The sequence below is a fragment of the Malurus melanocephalus genome, unplaced genomic scaffold, assembly GCF_030028575.1.
Source record: "Malurus melanocephalus ecotype Western Australia unplaced genomic scaffold, MMel_1.1 scaffold_10, whole genome shotgun sequence".
NCBI lineage: Eukaryota > Metazoa > Chordata > Aves > Passeriformes > Maluridae > Malurus > Malurus melanocephalus.
Window position 1 is genome coordinate 2,251,141 of NW_026623242.1, and position 17,938 is coordinate 2,269,078.

Sequence of the window (17,938 nt, forward strand, 5' to 3'; positions counted from 1 at the left end):
TGACAGCCAGGCTGGGAGCCAATTGCTGACTGCACCTGCCCATGCACTCAGACACAATCCTGCTGAGTGTGTGGGAGCATGTTCCTGTAGTAGTTTCAAGGACTATTATATAGCGATTTATGGACCAGCAGTGATTCATGAACCACAGCCTGAATAACACTAACAWAACTACCTTTACAGTCCCTTTTTAGCATTTTGCCTCTTCATTCTACGCAGTAGTTTGCCCATATATTGTTGTACTGGTGGGCAAAAGTGTCAAAAGTTTYGGCCAGATAACAAGTATTCATCTTATTGAGCTTATCTTCAATTTTAGTYCAGAGCAACTTATTTATAATGCATGTCTAAAGAGGTAACTCAAGAATGACCTGCAGAAACCAGGATCAAAGATGGCAGAAAATGGGGAAAAAAGAGTGACAGAGAAAGAAGAAAGGAGAATAGGTGAAATGTAAGAGGGGAAGTTCAGAGACCCTTTGTTATTAGGGAGCTGGAAGAAGAAAGCAAGGAAAGAGACCCAGAATGACAAATCACATGCACAGAACCTCACGTGGAAAAAGCTTTCCAACACCTCAAGTAAATCAGCAGCTGAAGCTGTTAAGCTTTGTAGGTATTCCCTGAAATCGCTCCTCTTGCTGGGTGTAAACTACAGCAATCAGTGCCCATCAAGTTGCTAAAACAGAGCTCACTGCCCAGTAGTGCGGTGTGCTTGTTCATGCTACAAACCAGGCCAAAGACAAAGCCAGCTGCAGAGTAAAATCAAAAAAATAGACAAGCTAGTACATTGATGTATTATTTATTTTCATAAATAATTACTCACAAAAAATCTTAAACTTTTAATACCGTGGCTGCCACAGTACTCACACCCTGCTGCTCCAAAGTGATCAGCGGAGCCGGAACGCTGCCAGAGCAGCTCAGTTGTGCTCGCTGTTGAACACACACGTTCTCGGAGCAGTTAACCTCCAATTAAAGACAGGAGACAAAAGTGGCTTTGCAAGAGCTCCGCTCGCTTCTGCTCCACCACTCACACCACGTGCAGATGGGCTGACAGCGTGAGAAAGTCAGTCCAAGGCACATCAAATCATCCATCCTACTTCCAGAAAGACAACCACAGGCAATACCAAGCAGGCACTCACAACCATTCGAATTTACGTGGTCTTTGATACTTGGTCCTCTTCCTAGAAATTACCTCTCTCATCATCAGTGACGCACATTCTTCAGATATGGTAACCTTCTTCATTATGTTCTCTCTAAAGTGCCACTGAACTTGTGCTTCCTGGTTCAAACAGTGAAGTCCACATCTTGCCAGTCATATTAACTTTTTTATTGATCTTTACAATTGAATTTTTTCCACTTACTGATTTGTCAAAACATAAATGTTTCAAGAAAAACAAAAAAAAAGAAGCAACATAACCTTAACCTACAGAATGCTTCTTAAAAATCCAGACATATATGAATTCTGGTAATTCCCATGCTGAGTTGCTGGTTACACAGCTTTAGGATATTCCAATATGCAGAGTGCCTAGCGACAGAGGGCTCCAGAGCTCCTGCTTTACATCTGGAAATGATCTGGGCTTTCAGGGCTTCCCTATTCCCAGACGCAGAGCTCAGAAACCCACAGCTCCAGTTGTAAGAGGAGCTGGAATCTATTCCAGCTAAACAGCAAGGAACCTGGAACTGAGAGCTCTCCATCAGAGGGCCCAGGTTTTCCAAGCTCTCCCATATATAGGCAGAAATACACAACCCTCTTCTACCACTCATCTCCTAAATAGTCAAGTTAACTGACTGATGTCTAAATTAAAACTATATATATTCATCACACAGGAAGCAAACTCAAACATTTAGTCTAAAGAATCAGAAAAATCTTAACTCAGCAAAATGCACATACGCAGGGATATGCAACTCAGTTTAAAAAAAAAAAAAAAAAGAAAATGGAATGATCAACCTTATCAGTGGTTTAACTGAGTTTAGAGAAATGTTCATGGATGAGTTCTGATGTTTCCTAACTCCATGACTCCAGCTGGATTTTTTCCATCAATTCATATGAAACAGGAAGGATTAGGAAAAAAGATCTTTGAAAAAAAGAAAAAAAACAGAAAAACATTGACAACCAACGTGAAAGAGTATAACTGATGAGATTAATAATTCTTGTATAATCAGCACAGACTTTTAACAATAATGAAGAGATGAGCAGTCAATGAGCAATGTCAGGGTATCTGAGGCAAATGAATAAAAGGGTAACCCAACAGCAGAAGACCAATGGACAACCCAGCAATGAGCTCTCCTCAAAGAGCAACAGTGGCTCTAACAGCAGGGAGAAAGATGGATTTGTAGATTTTGGAGGGTAGAGTAAAGGAACAGCTGGATCTGGACCTTGGTGTTGGGCTCCAGTCCTGCAGCTTCAGCAAAGACACAGAGGTGAAGGAGAGACAAGCGATGTGCAGACCAGGTGCAGCAGGACTCCRCCACAAAGAACACAGCAGTGACAAGGACAGGGACACAGTGATCACAAAAAACAGTGTTCCTGTGTGAACATTATTTCCCCACTCCTTTTCTCTCTGTTAAAACAAAAATCAGTCAAATTTGAAAACCAAAATGCAATGCAATAGCTGAAGATTGTTAAAGGAAACTAACAATGAATTCTTATAAAGCCATAAAAAAAATACATCAAGGTTAGTAGAGGAAATGGAAATCGAAAATATTAGATAAACTAGGGGCTTAGGCAAGGTTACTTGAATTACTGGAAAACAATTTCTTGGTTTTCCTTTTAAGAAATAGCTCGATTTAATGTAACTAGAAATAATAAAATATTAAACCACATTTTGTTTATGTTCATTAAGCACTTCACCATAAAAGAAATTAAAACATTTGCAGAATGGCATGAGACATAATTAAAACAGTTTCAAACAATTTCACCCCATTATGTTTTTGCTCATTCCTTAGTTTATATATTCTAATTTGACTTTTAATGAATAAAAATTAGAAATGCTTTTTCAAGCAAATCATATTCTGAATCTCAAATTATGCTTACACAGTCTACACTGTATGCAAAGAAGGAGATGAAGGAACCACTAGACCTTTAAGGTGTTCTTTTAASAAAAGTGACATTTTGTTAGTATTTCCTTGAATGGGCAAATATTAGTTCACATCTTTGAACACCACAGCATAATCCCTATTTACTGAATAAGATTTCATGTTTTTACTTTTTTCTTTTTTTTTTTTTTTAAATAAAACACCTTATGAATAAACATTAATCAATCTGGCACTCTCATCATTGCCAATTTAATTAGGTTTCCATAGCAATATATTCTACCTATTTGCCTATARGTGTTTATAGGTATTTTTCACTGTACATGTACTCTGCCTTGAAGATTCAAATTCTTCCCATAACTGCCCTAATTCATTGCAACCTTGAAATACCACAAAAAGGATCAATTATGTAAAACTGCATTCCAAACTCAGTTTCAGAAATAAGCAGAACATGATGCTGATAGCTGAATTCAGAACCTAATGCAAAAATCATTTACTGCTCTCTGCTATACCAGATGATGTTCATAGCTTAGGGGAAGCCAAAGGGTGGTTGTGGGGAAAGAGAGCAGTACCTGCTCAGTCAGACAGAAAATAAATGGCAAATGCTGTGTTACACAGTGTGGGGGAAGCAGCTGAGGTATTTAAGTCCATCACCATCAAAAAGACAACTCTAGAAGCTCAGTAAAGCAGAAGCAAAACCTAAAGGTGTCTAAGACTAAAGCTCTCCCCAGTGTAGTCCAAATTACTGGGACATCAGGAGGAAGCATGAAGATCAATAGCTAAAGCAGTCTCTTACAGCGGAACTTAAAATCATGGAATCATTCAGATTGGAAAAGACCCTTAAGACAATTAAGTCCAACCATAACCCTAACACTGCCAAGTCTAACTTGGTACAATTCTCCTGTCCATGCTTGGGCACCTTGGTGTTCATATCTTAGTAGTGGCAGGGTAGATTTTTTACAAGATTAAATGTAAATCGTTGGTTTTATGGACAAAGGAAAAAATGCTTCCTCTCTTCCATGCAACTGGGCTCATAGATTATCAGCTCCTGAACTGTGCAATGGCAGATCATAAACTTGCCCCTCAAAGTTCAAACAACCAAAGTGCTTCTATTCTTGTCTACCTTTTATGAAGCACCTCAGCTCAAGGGGAAAGACAACATTTTCATTACAAAAATAATGCCACTCTCCCCCCTGATTAAACATTTATGTTCAAATGATGCTCCCTGAAGACTTTTTCTCAAGGAAATCCTTAATAAACACATCGAGACACACCAGCAGACCAGGAAAATAGCATACACAAATAAATATCCATAGGGTTTAATGACTTTATTTGACACTCTTTACCACAGCAATACTTGACTATTTAAAGACGTATGAGTAATGTCTCTCCTACATATTGTATTTACACAAGTATAGTTTTTTTTCCTCTGGAAAAAAAAGAACGGGAGCCTCTTTATCTTCTCCTAAACTATTAAAGAGAAATCTTATACAATTCCTTCACACAGGAAAGACTATAGACTACAGTGTTTCACTGACTGAAGAACAAGACATGAAAGTTCAAACTGCAAAGCAGATGTTTACTGTGATCTTGAACCAACCACGCATCCGTCCTAATTTTTCCCCACAAAATAATACCTACCTTGCTTTAAAGAAGGAAGGYTTAAAGCTTATAAACAAGTGCTGAAGATGAAACAAACAAACAAACTCAAAGCCTTCTTTTCTGATAGACGAAGCAGAAAACATTAAGACTTGTCTGGAAGCATTTAGAAGTTCCTTGGGAAACTTCAGTATTTCTMTTATTACTTAATTTTAATAATACATCCCAGGTGCCAAAGTATTTTCAAAGYAGAGACATCAGCAGTTCAAAAAAACAGAAAGACTGGAATACAAAATCAAAGTAGGAAGGAATATCCAGAACCATATGTATTTTAAACCATGTGAGAATTAGGAAACAAGGCACAAAAACAGCATCACTAGTTTTCCTCCAAACACCTACCCTCTTTCTCAACAGGTGATCCTGTTATCCTATCCAGTGCCATGCTCCAGCTTTCAAAGAAACTATGCCCAATTTGTAGCCATCCCAAATGACAACAGCACAGGTATCCTACTTTCAATAAATTCAACTGAAAATTCTTATTGATTTCAATCAAGATGCTATCCCGTTTTGTACAGTGATAACTTCTGCTTCCAGTGCTGTTCCACTCAAATATGCAGTAAGGAAAAGTCTGTAAGTTTTGATTGCACATGAAAGAAAAATTTTTAAAGAAAACCCCACAAAAAAAMCCCAACCCTCCCCATGTTTCCACTCTGACAAACATTGTTCCTTCTACTATGATTTTTAATTATTTGCCTCTTTGTGTTAATAAATCAGGTAACCCTGAAAACACAGTGGGATCTCAGACCTGTTTGGGTAAATGGTACATGTCACTTCTGGTGATAAAACTGCCAGCTCTAAGTACACATTTTTTGCACATTACTTACATTCACAATGCAACATCTTTCAACAAGCACAAAAGCAGTTTTTCCACCAGAAAAAAAGAATGTCAAACACCCTGCAGTTAAACACACTTAATGTCTCTTCCAAGAAGGAATATGAGAAATAAGCAAAGGAATACTAGCAAAGAAAAATATATTTTACTTGATCTCTGGGAAAAAAATCCAACATTTTAATAAAATCAGAGGCAGAAAATTTATGGTATTTTAAATCCTTTTTACTGGCTTTCTCTTTCTCCCCAAAACAGACATTAGCACATATCATGRGAATGATCTTTAACTAAAGAAAATAAACAGTTTCTTTTTAGAATTACCATTTGATCCATKAAAACATTTAAGTTGTAAACCTAAATTTAAGCACACTGACTTCAAAAAGATTATTCGTTCTCAAGTATCTGCATCAAAAGGAGCATGGCCAGCAGGTCAAGAGAGGTGATTCTCCCCCTCTGCTCTCCTGAGATCCCACCAGAGTCCTGTGTACAGTTCCAGAGCCCTCGACATCAGAAGGACAGCGAACTGCYGGAGCAGTCCAGAGGGCCACAAAGCTGACAAGGGGACTGTATCACCTCTCCTCTGAAGAYAGGCTGGGAGAGTTGGGACTGTTTGGYCTGGGAAAGGTTGTGTGGAGACCCCAGAGCAGCCCTCCAGAACCTAAACAGGGCCAACAAGGAAGGCAGAGAGGGACGCTCTCTCCATCAGGAAGCGCRGTAACAGGACAAGGGGGAATGGCAGCAAACTGAAAGAGAGTAGGTTTAAACTGGATGTTAGGAATACCTTCTTTGCTGTGAGGGTGGTGAGGCACTAGAACAGGTTGCCCAGGGAAGTTGTGGTGTCCCCATCCCTGGCAGTGTTCAAGAGCAGGTCGGACTCTGAGCTCTATGGTCTAGTGAAGGGGTTCAAACAAGCTGAACTTCAAGGTCCCTTCCAACCCAAATCATTCTATGATTCTATCTGTACATTTAAGCTGCAAAGGTTTCAGCAACCTTGACTTAGAGAACGTTTTCAGATGAGCACCAAATGAACTGCATCATCTATTCACTCTGCTAGAGTGCAGCTGACACTACTGGGTGCTGTGATCTGATCCAGAGAAACGTGTATATCTTTAAATATTTTAAATACTTTGCTGACTCTATGCAGGTCAGTTTGCTGGTTCATATGCACCTTCTGCTGACACAAGGCAGATCTCTTGGACATATTGTCAATTCCTGAAAAGTTTTGTTTTCCTTTTAATCCTTAGCGAGCTATCGATTATTAACTGAAATCCCCATGCCAATACGATAACTTCTGTGTTCAAACTTGAACACACAGATTCATTACACTAGATTAAAAATTGTTCCATTTAAAGAACATTGTCACAAACAATGACTTCAGAAAAATCCCAGGAAAAGACCTTCATTTCTGCTCCCTGTGCATGGCACCTTACTAGCATGGCATGCCCCAAAAAGTATATTCTTAAATATCATGAAAATGTTTACCTTTAACCTTGCAAACCCTTAAATGTGTGCTACAATCCTGGGTACCTTAGATTATGTAGGAATGCTCTATAATTCAGTATCAGTTTCTCAAAAAATTACAATGCATTCATGTAACTGCATAAAATCCCTAATTTGTCAATTAGAACATTTAGAAGTTTCACATAAACAAACTGAATTTTCATTTTAATAACTGAAAGCAAAACCATACAAACTTTCAAAGACTTTATATCATTATTTCAGGCAACTATCACTAAGGAAATAATAAACAACACTTGAAACAAGACAGTCAAAGGCTACTTTTCAATACTTTTCTTTTGAGTATCAGCCTGAACACCAGAGTTGTTCAATTTCAATTAACAGAACAATCAAGTTATTTTTCATTTTTATGCTGACTTTTTTCTTTGCAGTTAAAGAGGAACTAAATATGCTTAGTTACAAAAAGGGGTCAGTAAAAAAAATACCACCAACCCTGTTAAGATTAGAAAAAAAAAGGAGTGATGGAAAAGGAGGAAAAGGACAAAAGTCAAAACTAGCTGGATGTTTATTATAAGCTGGCAAAAAAAAATAGTCAAGACTAGYTTTTCAGATGACAGGGGACTCCACAACTCACCTACAAGGATGCTTCCTATATTTAAACCCGAGGAAGACATCATAAAATTCTCAGAGGTTATGTTTTTTAAAATTACTTCAATCACTTTATGAAAAAGAAACATGTATAGGAACATGGCTTAAGGCACTACTTACCTACCACCCTGATCTTTGATGGAAGCAGAAAATAGAATACAGCGCCAGCAGCTGAACCTTCTTCTTTTACTTTGGTTTGAAAAATGTATCTTTAATGGTAGAGGGCAAGTTATCAGAAAATTAAAGCCCTTTTCATATTAAAGTTTTCTGAAAAGCAAGAATCACTTCACACTACGTATTTCCACAAATACCAATGAATGTATCTGAAATGCGTCTAAGCAGAATGAGGAATTACTACAATACAAAGCATTGTTGATTTTTTTGTTTGTGCATGCCTAGATCTGTGGACATGTGAAAGAAATACCTTAGGCAGACAGGAAACTCAAAAACTTYAGGATTAGTGCACTCAAGAAAGGCACAAGGAATAAAAGACACCATAAGAAAATCCCAAGTCAGTGCCTCATCTTGGTCAGTGGCTGTAAATGACAGGAAAGCTTGGGAATACTAAAGTCCTATAATATTCAAATCAAGATAATATTAAATTTCACTTACAAGATGTGTTTTCTCAAAAGACAGACATGAATATGGAAAAAAATCAGCCATGTTTCAACACAATGCTTGAGGTCCAAGGTTYTTGTTACTATGAACATTCCTGAATTGAGTTATTGACTCACACGRGCCACAAGTATAAATCTACTGAATTATCCTTACGTATCACCCATTTCATTCTTTCTCTCCTCTCTCCATAGAGCTGCACACAACCAAGCTGAAAGCATTTGATCAACTGCTTCACTTTTGACATGCAAATCCTGCAAGTTTATCTGGCTCCTGCACATTTTGCAAATAGTCCTAGGAAGAGATGAAGTTATAAACACTACAAATTGCAATTTCAAAACATTTCTGTAAGAGAGGAGATGTTTCTTTGGTCCTGTCAAATCACGATGCACACAGAATCTTTAACAACACAGCTAATTTAAAACCCACATCCTTTACACCATTTGGTTTGGGAAAGTTTAGTATTAGAAAAAAAAAAGTCAAAGTAAGTTACAGGTATATTCCTCACAAATTTGGAAGCTTTATCAAATGCGTAAGGTATTTTGAAAAGGCTCAGGCTCAAAATTTTTCACTGCATTTGAAAACATTGTGGTATTTACAAATATGATCCAGGAAACATAAAAATACAGAAGAATAAAACTGGCAGATATACATGAAGGAGGCAATGTATTTTTGGCGACAGTTTTCTCTGACTTTTCAGAAGAGGCCTTGGACTAGGAAACAGCCTCCACTAACAGGAACAAGGGCTCAGTAAATTTGCTGTCACAAGTGAATTAACCTTCAGAATCCAGCAGAGTTGCATCCATTTACCAGGCAGTGAATTTTACTCCCCAGAGTATTTGCTCTGCGACTTGCCACTCTACTTCCTGCCCAGCTGTCGTGTAAATAATCTATTCCTAACACAAAAACAACTAAATACTTCACTGAAAATGCCACTGACGTTTAATTTTTGTCAGAGTAGTAACACAATGTGTTTATTCCACAACTGCCTCTTCTCAAACTCAGGTCTCAACCCTGTCACGAGGAGCATGGGTACAAGTGACAACAAAATCCTACCAGTCACCAATGCTTTAAAGACATTTTGAGAAAGCACAGTATAGCAGGAAATTTGATACAACTCACTCATTGGAGTGAGTTTGCTCAGATGCCAAAAAAACTCCTCAGGTGAGAAGCAGCACCTGTCAGAACTCAGTTGTGCCTCACCTTTAGTAAAGGGGAGCTGGTAATAATGGTGGAAGACAGAAGCAGGGGAAGCTGTTCTTTGCAACACAAATATAAAGGACTCAGTATCTGACCCACAGAGACAAGAATCGAAATTTTAAAAAAAAATAGAAATTCAAATACTCCACAGTCTGTTATTTCCATATCAATAACAACTTTGTATAACCTTCTTCCTTCCTGCCTATGCAGGACACATTTACCACACAAACATTTTTGACYACTGGATTTGTTGTGATGTTAGCCATTATTATAGCCCCCACCCCCCCAAATGGCAGCTATTGTTCTTAATTTTATGTGTGCAAAAACTGTTCTCATGAATACTGTCCCACTGTAGAAGAAGCTAAACTAACAAACAAGTGCTGCCCTGCAGCACACCTGTCTCCATGTCAGGCAATTGTAGAAAAGCTGGCATAACTTTGGGTCACTAACTGATATCCACAGAAACAAAACAAGATCTGATTCACTTGCACAACCGCCACTGATACGTTCTCCTTCATTTTGTTGATTAAATGTAAATGTGTTGTGTTTAATTCCAGTGTGGAATAGAGAGCCTGTACAGTGTCACTGTACATTCACCTACTGGGAAACTGCTTCAGGAAGAAAGCACTAACTCCATAGTGTGGCTTAGTGAACAAAAGTAAGTATTTTAAATAGTGCTTACCTTCCTAGGAAAGACAGCTACTGAGAAGACACATTCTGGCAATACTTTACAACATTCAAAATGCTGTCTGTTATTAAGGAAGAGTTTGTATTCAGTTACACAACAKGAAATTACTAGTCCACCAAACAGTGGTGTTAAAACTTCAGTTTCGTCCCACTGATAAAAAAAAAAAAATCTGGTAAGTTTCACTGGCAGTTGCTTTTAACTGTCATCATTACATTTCTATTTTTATTTTTCAGGGAATAATTTCTCTTATTTTGAGAAGATTTAAACTTGCATGAGGAAACTGTGGAACTCCCTAAATGTCTGTGAGATTCCAGTGTGTAAAGAAGACTGTAAAACAATTAAAATACTCTGCAGTTTTCCTTCGTAGTAGCAGAATCTTTCCAGTGGTGATTTTTACTGATAACAAGAAATAAAATAAGGCACAGAAAACATGGAGATTGAGTAGGTCATGCTGGCCGTTCTCAATTCTTGTGGTGATTTCCAAAGAGAAAAGACAACAAAATTCCTTGTGGAGTATGTACTGATACCAAAACTGCTTACCCTGTTTACCTGTCTTTTCCATTCATAAATTCTTGTTAAACTATTTCAATGGTATGCAAAGAACACTGCTTCTAATCTGTGATGCAGAATCAGTGACACACAGAACTTGCACTGATAATGACTTTGAAAAAAACCCAGACATTAGACCATCAACATCATTCAGAACCATAAAAAATCTGGCCTCACACCACTAAAGGACATGCCAGAAGATTTTGTGTTCCCCAGTCACTCACCACAGTCTGTGCCAGCAGAAAAGGAACAAGGGGGAAAGAAAAAAAAAAAAACAAACAAAACAGTAGGATAATACAGTAATCAAAATCACTTGTATCTGACACAAATGTTATAATTTTTTTTACCCTGAATTTGGAAGGGTCTCACACTCATCCTGCCTACATGAAACGCTGAGCAGGTGATCACCCTGTCCCCATCCACACAGGGTGCTGACACATCTCATTAGTCAGTTTTTGCATAAGGCAGGATGGATGGTACTCGAGATTTCTATGTGCATAAATTCAAATGGCTTAGGTAAAACATTCAAACACATCAGAATTTCACAGCCACAATCATCAGACCCTTATAGATACCTGCTGACTCGGTGAATCCTTTTTCAAAAGCATCAGCATGACTAAAGAGGACCCAGACACAAGCAGTAGGGAGAAGGTGCAGCATCAAGCCTTACCTCCTGCAACCATGGGAGAGCAAAATGGTCTTCACAGCTCTTCAGGGAGAACCTTGAGCTGTGGCAGCTCAGATAATCTCAAATAATACAAAAAACAACCCATAGTAGGGATATAAGTATGCACTGAGATTCAAGAGAAGTTGTCTACATCTAAATTACTGAAGCGTCTAACACTGAAGCTTCTGTATTTCCAGTTATGTCTCTTTCTAATGTTTCAGTGCRCAAGAAACTCTGATAAAAAACTTCTTGTTTAAAGCTTATATCCTTCATAGCTCCCAGATACCACAAAAAAGCAACCACGCTTGTCAGTGGCAAATATTGTTAGTGTTTCAAATTCCACATGCTGCTGTTCTTTGAGGCAAGCTGGAGTGCTCGCTGCCATCACTCACTGCTGACAAATCTAACTGCATTTATGACAAACATGAACAAAAACTGCTTTGCCTCTGCAAAAAATAGAAATCATTTATTTGCACTTATTGCATATTTTCTTTCTGTGTGAGGGGAAAAGCCTTGGTTATGACCTAGAACAGGAGACGATCAACTCTCAGCTATCAGTGAAGACCATACCTTCATGAATATCCCACAAGAGTTAACAAACCCTTTTAATACCACAGGTCATAAAAAGTTGTTAACTTAGCTATGCAGATCACAAGAGATGTAGATGATTTTTGCCTGCTCTCAGTTCCTTTCATGCTAAAAGGGCACTAGGGAGCAATTGATGCCTTTTTTCCATCCCTGTGTTAGAATCCTCCCCATCCCAGCTGGTGTTAAAAGAAAGAATGAAAGAACTGACACAGCCTGCCTGTGCCCTTTGCATGCTGCTGAAAACCAGCTCTGGAGTGTCATCTTATCCCACCTGGTCTTCACCAACGCTCAGTTTAACAAATGGAGAAAGACTAAGTTTCCAAGTCAAATCTGAGGTGAAAAGAGGCAGAAAGCCTGACAAGAATAAAACATATACAGTTTGCAATTAGCATTTTGCTGTTAATCTATCTCCTAGTATTAGTGTTTTCCAGTCTGAGATTCAGTGGTAGTTTCAGAGGCTGCTGGGAGAGATGAATGAAGCTACTTAAACCAGCTTCTTGTGCCAGCAGCTGAGMAATTGACATTTCCTTCCCTTTCTGTCCTTTTCACTTCTTCACCTTAAATGCAGGCAACTACAGASTGCTTTGGATACAGCAACTGACCAAATGTGCCAATAGTTCACGTGTTAGATATCTGCAGATTGTTCTGTGTTAAATCTATCTGCACTGCACACCAAATCTAGGCAGTGCTTTCCMAGGGGTAAAAGCTGATCTTCTTCGCATTTCTCTCCCAATGTTCATCCCCAACACTCAGTCCTGATTGTTAGAGCTGCCACTGTGAGCACATCTTTTTCTCAACAAGTTTTCTGCCATCCAGGTTATACTTTAACTTTTCAGAAGACATGTGACACCCATGAGAAAACAGACAAAAACAGACAGAAGGCCACTGTACAAGGTTTTTAATTCTAGGTCTGCAGCTCTCTTCAGTTTCCGAGAACCCATGTAAGCTCAAGAAGATTCCTCTTGCCTTACTAGGTGAGGGCTTCAAATGCAAAGAACTGTCACCGTCTGCACTCTGGGTCGAAAATAAGCTAATTTTTAACATGTACCTGGCAAGAGCACGAAGCATATCTGCTGTAAAGTGGCCTCATTTGATCAGATGCAAACTGCTAACCCACAATAACATGATTAAATTCAGTAACATAYCTTTCCTTTATCTGAGAAACTGATTCTCTTCCAGCTTAAGATGAGCAGACAAGCTCACGCAGCAGTAACCTCAGGGATAGATGCTTGTTGTCAGCACATCTTCCATGGAAACATGCTAGTTTTGTATTTGAGGCAGGATTCACAAAATACCTGCACACCTTTTTATCCTTGAGTTCTAGAGTTTAAAGCATTTCCTAATGTTTCCTTTAAAATGTTTCCTTGAAGTTCACCTAATTTGCCTGACTGTCAAGTGTGAACATGGATGGAAAAGCAGAAAATAAAAATACAATCTTTCCTTCTTCCTTCATATAACTGGTCTATGAAACAGAGGAAAAACAACTGTGCAAGGCACAGTACTTAAAAAATAAAGTCAAGATCAAAGCATACTTAGATGCATTTCTAAAATTAACATGTATGTACACTAAGGGATCTCAAGCAGTCCCATAGTGAGAATACAAGATATACAAATACTATTTTCCATACTCCTGTCAAACTTGATCAGCTATGAAGTTGAAACAGGAATTGCATAAAACACCATCATTTAACTTGATTTGATACAATATTGAACAAAATTATTTCCAGTAATATTTTTCTTCTTTGAGTATTTAATAAGATGTCACCCCAGAAAGTGTTTTAGGTGGTTTACAACATCTTAGGAGGAAAATGGGGGAGGAGAGAACTGCGCCCTGAATTTTAAAGACACTGTCTTACACCGGTACATCTCCACAGTCATTTTTGAAATGACAGGGTATATTGTATCAGGTATAAGTTACAAATATTTTACTCAACACAGAGCACAATTTCCTTCTTCTAAGGCAGAGGACTTCTTGTGATAATTGTGGCAGTGGAAGCCAGAAGCAGCACAGCCACTGCTGAGTACTGTTCGATTACAGAGCAGGCAGCAGAATACCAGGAGCTTGTGCTGCAGTATGCACAAAAAAGCAGCTCTCCACTTCATATTTTAAATTTGGGTTGAGCTGCTGAAAATCAGCACAATATGATTTTTTAGTTGACGTAAGTATCCCACATAATTTCCACGGTGAAGACATCTAAAAATACTTGTTGAAATGCCACTGATTGCCATCCCTCGGAAGACAATCTTCTCCACCACAAAGCACTCTCACAAATGTTAGACCCCACATACAAACACACGCTCCAATGCTTGAAACAATATCCCAGGTTATTCTCCTTCACTCAGAGTATCAATTGTTGCCAAGGTGAGCCAACTGCATTGACCATGTCTCTGCTACTTCATTTCAGCAAGACCGGCCAATTTCCATTAGCAAAATTCTGATTTTATTGAGTTTTTGGATAACCTCCATTTCAGCGCATGACTTGTAGGAACAAGCTGCGTTAAGGACTTTTTGAGGCAGATATTCAGTATGGAAGGGGGGCTCTGAAGCAAGGATGGGGCAAACAAGGATACCAGCACACTAAAATAACCCTACTTGGAGMAAACTCAGTATGCCCGCACAAGGTTATCATTGTTTGCAATATCCCAACAGCTCCTCACATCAAAACAAAGCAGCTCATTGGATAGTTTTTAAGTGGATTCCTTGCACCAGAACAAGCTGTGGCAGCCACTGCAGTGTGGCAGCRCTGCCATCCAGTTCCTGACACCCAGAGCATCCGGGGAAACACAACAGCCTTGAAGTGCTCCCCAAGCAATGCTGCATTGGTTTGGACTGAGAAATGCTATCGGTACCCAATGAACGTCCTATGCTGCAGTGTCTTGAGGATACAGCCCCCACATCCTCTCTAACAAATCCACCCACCTCTCAAGCCTCACACCCCAGTGCCCACAACTTCCTTCCTTCCACTGCTGAGGACCTAAGGACCCGATCAGCTTCCAACAGGTGCATGCAGAAGAAATAGCGCTCTCAAGAAAAAGCTAAAAGGAAACCTGTGACATTTGAGGGGCAAAAGCCTGGGGAACAACAGTCTGGTACAAAACCACCAGTCCACCACTGGGAAATCTTTGCCTTCCCAGTTTTCCCAGCACCTCCAGAGCTGACTTTTTCCAGTTGAAATCTTCTGCTACAACTAGACTTGAAATTAAGGCTGCACAGTACCTGTTCATTATGACAGAGAATGGGGGGTATGGACTGTGGATATAATAAAGCCAGCAGGGGAGGCTTCCCTGAAGGTAAAAGCCAGCAGGACGCACAAGGATAAACTAGCATTACTTACCTACTCACTGCTTTTCTGAGATCTTGTTCGGTTTGTGGTTGCAGGGTAGTTTTCTGGTTTGAATGGGTTGTTTTATCCCTTTTCATTTTGTAGTTTGTTTTACAAGTGATCACCACTAAAAAACTTCAGCACCAAATTAACTTAGCAGGTCTGTGTTGTTATATAGGAAAATTACTGCTAGTCAGTCCTGCTGGAGTTCATAGGGTTGAATAAAGACTAGCTCCTCTCACAGGAACAAAACACTGATTTAAACAATCAGATTACAGGAACATAAAATTAAAGAAAATACACACGGATTTAAATGTTTCTCATTCTTATATTCTATATGAGTATTTTTAGCCTATATACACAAACACTGGGAATGGATAAATGGATATTTTTATATCCTATATATGTCACATACAAATATGCTTATAAACACAATTTATATTACTAAATATTTCACATCCAGTATTACTCCATATCTAAATCATAGAAAGTTATCAGCCACACTGTTAGTTTAAAATAACAGTACTTACATACACAAAAGTCTTCTGATTACACAATGTACATAAAATGTTCTGCAGAGTAACTGAATGGAAATATTTTCTAGAAACAGAAGAGGGGGATGTTAGCATAACTGGCTTTGAACCAGAATTTAACTGTATTTGTAATTGCCTTTTACTCAATGCCACACTAAACTCCTACATTAGCTAAAGATGCACCTTCATTTCATTACTGCACTGGCCATTTTTCTGTCTAGCTTGAAAGCTTTATTTCATCTATTCTTCATACTCAACTACTAAATTCAATACTGATTAACTATCTTGACCATTTCATATTTTTCCAAGTCTAAATCAGGAAAGTTCCAGTCACTGGAATCCTGCTAAATTACTAGCTGAACTTAAGCACAATACAATGCAACATACTTCAGAAGGCAGTAATTTACTTTAGGCGCAGTAGAGTTTGTTTTTTGTTTTTAATTTACACAATTGAAATACAATAAAGAAAATCATCAGTGATAAGACTATTAACATATAAATCTATTCGGCTTCATAATGAAGACGAAAGAGGTTAAACAGAAATAGGAATAAACAAGAACTGTTAACAAATCAGTATTCTAACTGACATTAAACCCATCAGAGCAAAACCACCACCATTGTTTACTCTGAATAAAGACAAGTCCGCATGTTACAGCTCATGACACAACCTTTATGCAGAATGAAATGAGAAAATCTTTCCAGTTTCTGACACAGCCAGATTAGACCCTTTCTGAAGTTCCCTCATCTGTAAAAGCATCTGATACATTTTGACAACTGTTATCCATCCCATTTCTGTGATTCCTCTGCTACACAGATTCCTGACATAAAGAAATATGACCACAGATTTTAGTAATAATGTATTTACTAAGAGTAAAGACTAAAAAGCTCGCTTTTCACAACTGAAATACCTGCACTCATTTCAGCAACTATTTTCATGATGTCATATGTTTGTGATGAACTTCCCCTTAGGGACAGGATTTGCCAGTCGGAAGAAGGGCAGCAGTGCTGCTACAGACCTCCACCTCCAATGCAAGGGAACAAGACTTCTTCCACACAGCAAACAGAACCTCCTCCTTTTTAATACTTCGTGAATTGCTGCTCCTAGCAGAATAGCCAGCCATCCAATACAGCAGCAACCAAACCCAACTGTCCTACCTCAGGACTCTACACACTACCACGGAACTAMCCTGTAAATCAAAGGCATAAGACGACGGGCATACCTGAGAGTAAACAGTGTCCCATCCTTTTTGTCTTTGACTCACAGGATGAACACAGAGCAAGTGACACAACACCCACCCATGACAGAAGCCCTCTTTGAGGAAGGCGCAAAGTTATCTTTTTATTAGAATAAATCGATTGTTTATTCTTAAAAGTGACTAGAAACCGACATCATTAACCCGTACGGCGGGGTTCGGGGATCCGAGGCCATYCCGGGAGCGATGCCGGGACTCGGGGCAGCTCCTGCGGGCACTGCTCGCCGCCGAGGCTCGACCGCCGCCGGTTCGCCCACCGTGAGGGACGGGACAGGTCCAGCAGCGGCCCGGGCAGAGCCACATGCGGGGAAGTTTCGCGAAGTCACTTCGGAGCTACCTTCCCACCCCCCGCCTCACGCCCCCCCGGCTGTGGAAGCCCGGCCCGGGGCAGCGCGGGCGGCAGCACCGCGGAGAAAAGTTAAGTTGTTGCGGAGGTGGCGGGGCCCGGCCCGGTGTGTCCCCGGCCCGGCGGCGGTGCCGCCCCCCGCAGCCCCCGCTCAGCCGCGGCGGCGGAGCAAGATGGAAGGCGCGGGGCCGCCCGCCCGCCCGTCCCACCGCGGGGCGCCGCCGCCGTGCCCGGCCGTGGGCTGAGGAGGGGGCGCCCGGCGGCGCCGCAGACCCCGGCCCGCCCGCCCGCCTCCCTTCCCTCGCGGCGGGCGGCTGGCGCCCCCGGGGCTCCGCGCTCACCTCGCTCCGGCTCGGCTTGCAGGCAGATGGGGATGTTCTTCTTCCAGCCCGGCATGGCTCCGCGCTCCCCGCTCAGCGTTGCTGCGGCGGCGACGGGGGACGGCTCATGGCAGGGCGAGGCGGCGGCGACCCGCGCCCAGGGGGAAGTCGGCGGCTCCGGCGGGCAGCGGCGGAGGGGCGGCGGCCGCGCGGTGGGAGGGAGAGAGAGGGCGGGGGA

General features: G+C 40.3%; 1 protein-coding gene across 4 annotated transcripts in view; it reads right to left on the reverse strand.

The window, feature by feature from the left end:
- GRIP1 (glutamate receptor interacting protein 1) overlaps nt 1-17,932 on the reverse strand; it is a 312,647-nt gene extending 294,715 nt beyond the window's left edge. For all 4 annotated transcript variants that reach the window (XM_057377277.1, XM_057377269.1, XM_057377287.1 and 1 more), the window contains exon 1: nt 17,722-17,932. In XM_057377277.1, coding sequence (XP_057233260.1) covers nt 17,722-17,776 — 55 coding nt within the window. In that variant the 5' untranslated portion in view covers nt 17,777-17,932. The remainder of the gene's footprint in view (nt 1-17,721) is intronic.
- Nucleotides 17,933-17,938: the final 6 nt, after the last annotated feature.